Raw genomic sequence first — 10382 nt, forward strand, 5'->3', positions numbered from 1 at the left:
GAGAGAGAGAGATGGAAGTAAGGTGGGTAGTAAGTTTATGAGTAGGTAGGTACCTTACAGGTAGACTCTCAACCCTGTTAACAGTCGTAGGCTTGGTAGGTAAGTAAGCGACCCCGGCTGTGAAAATGAGTGAGCAAATGCCGGCAGATCCAGAAGAAAAATGCAGATACGGGTGCAGATTCCATCTACGTATCAAACCTAGACGGGAAAAGAGTAGGTGGCGCCCGCCCCAGTCTGGCGTTCCAGCTCAACGGTTCGGCAAGTTCCCCGCCGCTCATGGTCCAATATTAGGTACGCGATAAGCCGCCCGCACCCCCTGTTCGTCGCGGTCAGGGGCACTCTTTTTCTTCTTTTTTAACGCGTTTCTAGCGTGCTTTGGAGGTTGATGAACCCTGGAAGAAGCTGCAGATAGCATTCATTGACCAGGCTCTTTGGGGGGAATCTCCACAATAGCTTGTTGGCACTACATGTAGATTGAACCTTGACCTTGTACTACATGTCTATTCAACGTCATTCTCGTCTTTTCCTCCCCTGATACCGACCTTTGATTCTGCAAGGTCACTGAGCATCAGTCTGCCAGGGGTCAGATTGATATACCCTGCAGTACCTCCGCGTTTCCTCTCTACTCGAGTTGCAAAGTCTCTCGTCATTCTTTTGTTGTAGCCAAGGCAGGCAAGACTATACATCTTATTCCCCGTTTTGCTCTCTTTTCAGTGTAGCACTTCTACCGTATATAATCATTTCGTTATTTCGCTCAATATCAACAGTCCAACAACCAGCTTTTGTTTCCGCTTCATTCTGAGCTGGTTTGTCGCGAGGCCGGATATCCAAGGGTAAATCAAAACCATGGTTGACATGCTGCATTGAAAGAAGAATAAAAGGACGAGATGGATTCCGACACCGAGTCTGACTTTTACGGTAATATTTATTCATAACTCCACGAACCCCTTGCGTACTGATAGACTGACGACCTGAGGCAAGGCGACGAAGCTACAATGGCAGCGTTGGAGTCGCGAGTCCAAGACTTTGATTGCAACCAGTGGTGGGCTGACTCCAACATGACCAAGACTCCTCTCAAGATGCAATCTAGAAAGCTGGCACGACCCGAAATGTCCCACTTTCACAATCCTTATGCAGGCGTCGGAAGTGCTTGGCAACTCGACGAGACTGTTGATTCTTTTCTGGATCGTTTGCCGCCTGCCACCACGGATGACACGAAAGTCGGCCCGTGGATCTTCATCTGCAACCCGTATATTGACCGCAAAAGCAAGCGGCTGGCTCAGAACCAAGGTATCAAAGGCTGTGAGGATGAGGCCCCTGAAGAAGAAGGAGCTGATTTGGTACGGTTCGTCGAAGGTGGGATGGAGAGGCTTCATCTCGTCACCGAATTCCATGACAAAGTGAACCAAGCTGCCATGCTGGCGCCCATGCGTATGCGAGAGAAGAATAAGGCAAGCCTGGACGCCTCTCGGGATATTCTGGCTCTTGCACACGCTGCACACGTTCGAGCTGGCAAGTGGATGTTGTTTTGTACTGCCCAAACCGTGAACGAGGTCTGGGAGGTTGTGGCCAAGGCTACGGCCAGCAATGAGTTGGGGATCGCTGCCAAAGTAGCCACCAGATCCGAGATTGACCCCCGCCCAGAACGTTTAATTTGCGTATATACTGCCGATTTCCATGACAAGGACGACGTTCAAAGAGTGGCAAGCAAGCTGAAGCAGCTTGGATTGGTAGAACCTCGTGGTAAAAAGCCACTATACTACAAGCCAGGTTTGTCTTTATCAAAGAACCACTATCGACCAGAAGACTGATCGAAAGTAGATGCATACACTTACTTAGGCATTGGTTCAGGCAATGCGTGGGGTGTCAAAGCATCTATCTACAATACCAAGGATATGCTCGGGAACATTTCATGATCAGGGACACCGGACATCCTCGGTTCATAAGTTCATTTTCATTGTCAAGATACCCCCCCTACCGCTGTCCTACAGCCGCTGCTCGGCCTATCATTCCCGTTTGACGCCCTTCTTCTGCCAGCGGCGCGGTTGAGGCCAGTCATTGTAACAAGTACCGCGAGGCGACTATATTGTTTTCTCTGGGCATGACACAGCAACAATCTGTGAATTTCTTCTGATTGCTTTTTGAGCTTCCATGTCGGTACTCTGATGATAAGTACATCAGGGAATACTCAGAATCAAGCCAGCCAGCGGTAGGCTCCTGCGCCTTGGCCTGATTTGAGTAAGCACGTGCTATATGCCGTCCGACTGAGCTAGTTTCGTTAACAAGTCGTCTCATCAACATATCCCGATAGCAAATGTACTATGATGGCGGTATAAACGATCCGGGAGGCCAACGTGAATCTTCACTGGCAAGTCCTGTAAAGGCCCCTCGTGACTAACATGGGTTTGAGCGTTCTTCTGGGACCGGTGCCGGCATCTGTGACTTGAGCAGCAGGACGAGTCTGTATGCGCTATTGCCATTCAGATAGTATCTGTGTAATTTCTTGGACCTCAAAAACCCCAGGCGCTCGTAGAGTCGCATGGCAGGTTTATTCGTCTCTTCCGTCTCAAGTACGATTTCATCGGCATTTCGTTCGGCCATGGTGTCAATAGCTCGTTTCACCAGTGCTGTAGCTATGCCGTGCCCGCGATATGCAGAAGCGACTGCCAACATGGCAATGTATCCGCGGTAGGTGGGTGGTGAGTGTGATGCGTGATGCTCGAGTTTGCAGATAACAACACCGACAAGTGAGTTGTCATTAGGATTGAGCGCCTGGGCAAACAAGATATCAGCATGGCCGAGCGATTCGCAATTGCTGACGCTGTCCCACGGGTAAACCCCCAGGTTGCGTGTAGACGTACCATAAAGCATAAGTGAGCCCATTGGTACAAGAAATAACGGTAGACGTAGATACTGTAGGGTTCGCTCAAATCCTTGGAGATCAGGGCTCGAATGGCCGGTAGATACTGCTCCTCAAGGGCATGTTCGTACTGAACATAACGCAGCTCGCTAGGGAGCGCAGCAACAGAAGCAACCTCCATTCCGGCTTTCGGTGGCTATTGACGGCTGCTTCGAAGCCTCGCGATGTGCAGAGTTGATGGTCATAAGAGGAGAAGAGGTAGCGACCAGTCAAGGAGTCATAGCATAATGACTACCAGCTCACGCAAAGAACAAATGATGGATTGAATGAATTATTATGTACAAAGCGGTCGGGTTGGAAGAGAGGGTGCAACCACGCTACAAGAGAGCAAGCAAGCAATCAGCGGGTGTGAAGTTGGAGTCAGCACGAAATAAGTGATAGAGTACTGCGTACGAGTTGGAAGGGGGGAGCGATATGAGGTGAGCAGTCAGTCGTTCGTTGTTGCACAGTCGGAAGATGGGATCCTGACTGGGCTGATGTTGGGTGCCACCACTTGCAAACACACACCAGCAGCCCACTTTCACATGCTTGCAGAGTGGTCCAAGTATTTTGTAGGTAAGGTACGTATATAACAAATTACATTAGGGAGGGACTGTCACTCTCGAGGCACTTGGGATTCGAGGCGCATCGGCCCTGTAGCTAAGGTAGGCAATGTTAGGTACCTGCATGGATGTCGCTTACTCTCAAATTCACAAAAATGTATTCCGTAGTTTGGCGCACGAATATTCACAGTAACACAAATGCATCGTAGGAGGAAGATTTCCACGTTCTGGACCATGTCACCGAGCGCCCTACAATGAAATTGACCCTCAGAAGGGCAAGCCGCTGAGAAGATGCGACAGCGGGAGGCGTTTCAAGCGCTATGCTACAAGCAGCAACGCGCTGTATTATCACAAGACCACTAATCGTACCCCTGGTCTGGGCAACTTTGACGTCAGTATGCGCGAAAAGGTTCTGCTCAGATGGCGATGTTTAGTTCCTAAACTTCCAATGTCTGGCGCGACTCAAATTCTCGCAACTGTGCCCTGAACTTAAAACCCAGTTATCCAAGAGACCAGACTCCAAGAAATAAGGCGACCATTCTGCCGAAGGTCTTGTCAGGGCCTTGCAGCTATTCTACAAGGTTTCATCCTCGCGTGCCGTCCCGAGCTTCTAGAAGCAGCTGCAAGCAGACGCGCGCGTGTTTGACAGCGCAGATTTGACCGTGGGTTTGCATCTTTCTGTGTGCGTCGGCAACAGATACTGCGACATACGCACGGCGACTACAACCCTGTGGCCGTGATCCCACCAGTAATGTAGCTTTGCTCTGCATCATGGCCTCCGAGCTTCGCCGCCGAACAGTCGCGACAGACACGCCATCCGATCCGCCGACCCCAGAAACCGCCTTCCACGACGAAAGCCCCTTGAAAGCATCGAACCAGGTACTCAAAGCCGAAAAACACCATGGCCACAAGAAGGAGACACGCAAGCGGAGAAGTACCTTCATTTTCCTCTTGGGTAGTTTGTTTGGTATCATAGCGGCCGGGTTCCTGGCCCAGAGCAACGACCTGATAGAGTTTCCCGAGATTGGCGAATTGAGTGTGGACGGTATACTAGAAGCCCTGCCCGCGGGGCTTGTGAGGGATATGAAAGATCTTGTGGTATGTCTGGATAGAAAACTTCTTGTCGAAAGACTTGTGTCGCCTGTGAGTTCTGACATTGCGTATCGGATAGGCCGGAGAACGCGATTTTGCCGAAAGTTATGATGCCTTTGCAGTTGGCGTCAAGGCCAAGTCCGAAGGACTTCAGGTCCATCACCCCATCATCATGATACCTGGTGTCATCTCTACTGGTCTCGAGTCGTGGGGCACTGCAAATGTTTCTCGCCCCTATTTTAGAAAGCGCTTATGGGGCAGCTGGACGATGATGAAGGCTCTCGTTATGGACAAGGAGGTGTGGAAAAACCACATCATGTTGGACAAGTTCACTGGTCTTGATCCGCCGCATGCGAAGCTGCGCGCTGCCCAGGGCTTTGACGCCACTGACTTCTTCATCACCGGCTACTGGATTTGGAACAAGATTTTCGAGAATCTGGCCTCGCTTGGCTACGATCCCACCAATTCTTTCACAGCCGCATACGACTGGAGGCTATCGTACCGTAACCTTGAAGTTCGCGACCAATACTTTACCCGCTTAAAGAGCTACATTGAGATAGCTCACAGCTCCTCTGGCAAGAAAGCCGTCCTTGCTTCGCACTCCATGGGAGGTCAAGTCATGTTCTATTTCCTGCACTGGGTGGCTTCTCCCAAGGGCGGCAATGGCGGCGATGATTGGGTTGAGAAACACATTGAGGCTTGGATCAATATTAGCGGCTGCATGCTCGGTGCAGTCAAAGACATTGCAGCTGTCATGTCAGGCGAGATGAGGGATACAGCACAACTCAATGCCTTTGCTGTCTACGGCCTTGACAAGTTCCTCAACAAGGATGAGAGAGCTGAGCTCTTCCGTGCCATGCCCGGATTATCATCCATGCTACCCATCGGTGGCGACCGAGTCTGGGGAAATCTCACCTGGGCTCCTGATGATCTCCCTGGCCAGAAGCACAGCTATGGATCGGTCCTAAACTTTCGGGTTGGCGGCAACTGGACTGCGCCCGAAAAGAACTTCACCGTGTCCGAGTCAATGGAATACCTCATGAACACCACAGAGTCATGGTATCAAGACATGGTCAAGGGATCGTACTCCCATGGCGTTGCCGACACCGCCGCCGAGGTTAATGCCAACGAGGACAACCCGGTCAAATGGATCAATCCCCTCGAGACACGTTTGCCTCTGGCCCCGAACTTGAAAATTTATTGCTTCTATGGTGTCGGAAAACCGACAGAGCGCTCGTACTATTATCGCACTCCGGATATGCCGCATCTGACCAACCTCAATATCACCATTGATACAACGCTCACCGTCGATGAGATTGACCACGGTGTCATCCTTGGCGAAGGTGACGGCACCGTGAACTTGCTGTCAAATGGTTACATGTGCAACAAAGGTTGGCACATGAAGCGCTATAATCCGGCGGGAGTGCAAGTCAAGGTCTTCGAGATGCTCCACGAACCGGGCAGATTCAACCCTCGCGGGGGTCCCAACACGGCCGACCATGTCGATATTCTGGGCAGGCAAAGCCTGAATGAACTGGTCTTGAGAGTCGCGGCTGGCCAAGGACACACTATTGAAGAGAATGTGGTTAGTAATATCAAAGAATATGCTGATAAAGTAAAGATATGGGAAGAGGGAGAAAAGCCTGACGATGAATGATTCAAACCATGATGATAAGAAAGACATAATGATTCAGGACAATTGGGTATACAGATCGGTCTGGAGTTCCGGTTAAGATTACCTCGGCGCACGCCAATCTACATGAATTATCAGTATATAGAATCCAGGACCTTGAGCAGTCCAAACCTTGATTTTAGACGATGGAGTGTATATTCACATTTCAGACAAGTCTCCTCTTGATTTATTCCTATATAATGATTGGTTTGTTTTTTGTTTTTTTAATCATTTTTCCATTTCTGGTGATTTGAAATTTAAATCTTCATCTTTCTGGGGGAGAATTGGGTGTTTGTTTGGCCGGTTGGTGCTGAACGAGTGGGCCACGTGATCTCCAAATTTCCCACTTTGGGGCGGTCCGTAAACGATGATTGGATCTTGTCCGTTTCTACTCTATCCCGCGCAATCGCGAATATCGGTGCTTCCTTGGCAGCATAGACCTGGACATCTCCCTTGCGATCAAGAAGCTATACCACCATGAGCGAGGCACCAAAGCGGAAAGCGCCTCCTGGCGGTGACTCCCAAGGCCGCCAGTGGAAGAAGAGCAAGGTAATGTTGCTCGGCCCTCTAAAACCTCTCCCTCACTGCCTGCCTGCCTACCTACCTACCACTAGCACGACAGGCCCTGTTGCCGTGTCGCTGGCAGAGTGTCAACACCGCTGACTCATCATCATCATCATCAAGGGTGGGAGCAAAGGACGATGGCAGACTCCAAATCACAAGGCAAAATTGGAGGCTCAAAAAGCCAAAGGTGGCACGCTTGAGGTTGGCGATGTAGGGTTCTGGGTTAGTTGCCAGCGCACCAAAGAGCAAAAAGCACTAACAGAGCTGATTGCGATTTGCGATGAGGTCAGTTGTCCTCTCTTGAGGGATGGGTTGGGCGGACGGACGGACGGACGGACGCGCTCGGTAGCAAATTGCTGATTGCATACGCAGTACGGAGAGAAGGTCTACGGTCTGAAACGTCAGGATGATGAGGTCGCCGACGACAACAACAGCGACGAGGAGAACGGCGATATCGAAGCATCCATCCAGAAGGAGCTCGAGTCAATGAAGACCAACGCCAAATCCCGGCGTGAGAACTCGGCTTTTGCTCCTATGCGGATTAACATGGATTGCCTACTCTTTGTCAAGACCAAGCCCCCTGTTGAACCGCGAGAAGTTGTTCGGCGAATCTGCGAGGATGCCAAGCTGGCAACTGACCGGGCCCAGAGAAAGTCCAGGTTCATCAACAGGTTCACCCCAATCACGCTGATGGGTAGAGCGACTGAAACGGGTGTGCAAGAGACGGCCAAAACGGTTTTGGCCGAGCATTTTCAGCTTGCAGGGGTAGACGAGCAGCCCACCGACGAGCAGAAGCAGGGGCCTTCGGTACGTGAATCATCTGCTGCCGCCGCCGCTGCTACTACTACTACTACTACTACTACTCCCGCCACCCTGCCGCGCGGCCACCATATATCACCATAATTTGCTGACTCAGTCATTCCTTGGGAAACAGTATGCGATTCGTTATACGTCAAGAGCACACAATGTGCTCAAGCGCGATGATGTTATCAAGCAGATTGCCGGTCTTATCGGACCGCGTCACAAGGTCAACTTGACTGCACCCGACAAGGTGATTCTGGTTGAGGTTTTCCAGGTTCGTGGCTGCTTAATTTCACAAAAAAACATGGTGTTGGAAATTTTCATGCTAAGCATTCTTATTTTCGATAGACGTTTTGTGGTATGAGCGTGGTGGGTGGGGACTTTGAATCGTTGAAACGATACAACCTTAACGAACTCTATGTGGCAGCTTTCCAGGCCCAGGAGGAGGGCGCGACTAATAAGGTTGGCGACAGCGATATCAAGGAGAAAGGGAGTGAAGACAAGGAAGAGAAGGTCGACGATGCGAAGGGAAGCGACCAATGATCAATTCTACAGCCTGTGGGTTGGGGATTGAGGTTGGCTACCAACATCATTCTTCCCTCGGAATAAAGCTTGTTCCTGCTGCTATGGCATACATGATGTGCGAAGTTACAGCACGACTAGAGTCCAGTTGAATCTGTTTGACGAATGCTCATGCACTTTCAGACACATACTAGGACAGATGATTCTGGTCTTGGCAAATGACGGCTCCAAAGTTGGTCAGGGAGGTCATATGATAGATTTAATTTGGTCTCTTGGGTCAAAGCAAAGCTGTTGGATGTCTAATCAAGTCGGTCCTCTGTGTTAGTTTCATGGTTCGCGCAAAGGGGCCTGGGAGCAATGATACGGCCGAGTATGCTTGCTGCCTTACAGACATGCTATAACCATCATTCCCTCCGCCGCCGCCGTCGTCGTCATCATCATCAACCTGCGGGGGTGCATAGCAGAATCAAAATCAAGAGGAGACTTGGAGTAGAATAGGTCAGAGTTGCGAATGTACGTCATATGCGAGGTACTTTGAAGCATGGTGTTGAGAAACAATGGAAGCTGTCAATAATATTGAAGGTTGAAATGCGACTCAAGAAACCACGATACTACCCATGTCTTGGCCGCAGTGCCGCCTCAATGAAGCTCTTTCATTTGTGTTTATTTTGGGCGCTAAACCGTATTACGCCAAAATTGACGAGCGCTCAGGGGGGTGTTCAAAGGTACCATAATAGCGAGTGCTTTGTTAGGTATGGGGTGGCTTCCTAGGTACTCGCTCGCATGCAGCTAACTAGGTGTATGTATGCACTCTCCATATTTCAGTATCCTGGCTACATATGTAACCGGGGGTGCGGCGGCGGCGGCATGTGTTGAATTGTACGGTCGTGGGAATTCTTGATGGATGGACATACAGGTGCTGATAGGAAACAATACGTCCGGATCTACGTCAGGGAATGTCGAAGGAAGGCACAATTGTTCCCTCGCCAGACCTGGAACTAATATGCGGGCCGACCGATATGATAATCCAGATCCTTCCCGATCTTTATTCCACTGTAAAGGAGGAATCGAGTGTGTATGTGTAACCCTCAAGAAATTGTTTCGTTGGGAAACTGTTCACTATTCAAAGGACTAGAATCAACGCAGTTCATCTTTATTTGTTGATAATTATTATTATACGTACATACAGAGATCATAGAACTAGACAAGCGCGGAAAATAAGACTTACGACGGGGGGATTCTTGAGCATGGGGGAATATATGAATTGCCATAATGCATCATGAATACCCGCAATTATATGCACTATAGCAAAATATCACATGTTCTTGACACTTATCCACGTGAAGAGAGCAGGCGGTAAAAGAAAGAGCTTCTTCTTGTTCTTCTCTCTTTTTTATTTTTTTTGTGTACACCTACATTTCTAGGTCAGGGTTCGTACGTAACTCAATTTATTATTAAAACCAAAAAAATAAAAAATAGATGGAACTTGTTTTCAGAGAACATGGCTACGTAGCATACATAGTAATAGTAGTAGTGAAAGAACCAAGCTGAATTGAAGAGAAGGGACCAAAAAAAACAAAACATACAGGGCGGCTCGTTGTTGGTTTTCCCCATAAAATGGGATAATCTCCACTCTTTCCGATGCCCTAGCTGCTAGCGTGGCCCAGACTGGCGGGCTCGCTTACTTGTGGCCAATCAGGGCAATTCCGGCTCGCTTCTCGACGCAATCCATCTGGTCCGTCAATAGCACTGAGCCTCCTCCTCCTCCTCCTCCAACCACCAATTGCCTCATCTCACTCTCACCATCCAAACGAGAGAAACACTCTCAATCGTTCATTTTACTTCTTGATCACATATTCAATCATGTCCATTGTCAACCAACGACCCAAAGTCCCCGCCGCCGGTCCCGAAATTCTGATCTACGGGCCAGAAAAAGGAGCCACGTTACGTAGACCCTGACTGACTCGACAAGCTGACTGAGCCCATTGCGGCCGCAAAATGCTTCCCAAGGACCAACATGGGGAGAGAGGAGAAGAAAGAAAGAAAAAGGATCCGCCTCTTTCCCGCACATGCATTTCCAATTCTTGATCGCTTCACCGCTTTGTGCGTCTGTGTGTGTGTGTGTGTGAAAGAAATATAGAGGGCAAGAAAGAGAGGGAGGGAAGGAGAGAGAGAAAACGTCGTATGGAGACAATCAGTGATGTGGTCAGTCGTGGGCCCATTGCCATTTTGATATACGGCGTTGCGGTGTTGTTGCTCTCTCTCTCTC

General features: G+C 49.6%; 4 protein-coding genes across 4 annotated transcripts; 3 read left to right on the forward strand and 1 right to left on the reverse strand.

Moving 5' to 3' along the window:
* Positions 1–995: 995 nt before the first annotated feature.
* On the forward strand, positions 996–1916 carry PFICI_03522 (uncharacterized protein; the record flags this gene model as incomplete). Its single annotated transcript, XM_007832103.1, has 2 exons — positions 996–1770; positions 1840–1916. 2 exons carry the CDS (start codon positions 996–998, stop codon positions 1914–1916), a joined length of 852 nt encoding a protein of 283 aa, XP_007830294.1.
* Positions 1917–2394: 478 nt separating this feature from the next.
* On the reverse strand, positions 2395–3041 carry PFICI_03523 (uncharacterized protein; the record flags this gene model as incomplete). Its single annotated transcript, XM_007832104.1, has 2 exons — positions 2395–2772; positions 2862–3041. 2 exons carry the CDS (start codon positions 3039–3041, stop codon positions 2395–2397), a joined length of 558 nt encoding a protein of 185 aa, XP_007830295.1.
* Positions 3042–4233: 1192 nt separating this feature from the next.
* On the forward strand, positions 4234–6211 carry PFICI_03524 (uncharacterized protein; the record flags this gene model as incomplete). Its single annotated transcript, XM_007832105.1, has 2 exons — positions 4234–4560; positions 4634–6211. The coding sequence occupies 2 exons, from the start codon at positions 4234–4236 to the stop codon at positions 6209–6211; spliced, it is 1905 nt and encodes a 634-aa protein (XP_007830296.1).
* A 492-nt stretch (positions 6212–6703) lies between these two features.
* Positions 6704–8134, forward strand: PFICI_03525 (uncharacterized protein; the record flags this gene model as incomplete). The annotated part of the gene is made up of 5 exons (XM_007832106.1): positions 6704–6775; positions 6911–7075; positions 7163–7597; positions 7725–7865; positions 7940–8134. The coding sequence occupies 5 exons, from the start codon at positions 6704–6706 to the stop codon at positions 8132–8134; spliced, it is 1008 nt and encodes a 335-aa protein (XP_007830297.1).
* Positions 8135–10382: the final 2248 nt, after the last annotated feature.

Source organism: Pestalotiopsis fici (assembly GCF_000516985.1).
Source record: "Pestalotiopsis fici W106-1 unplaced genomic scaffold PFICI_Scf_2, whole genome shotgun sequence".
In the NCBI taxonomy this organism is placed as follows: Eukaryota; Fungi; Ascomycota; class Sordariomycetes; order Amphisphaeriales; family Sporocadaceae; genus Pestalotiopsis; species Pestalotiopsis fici.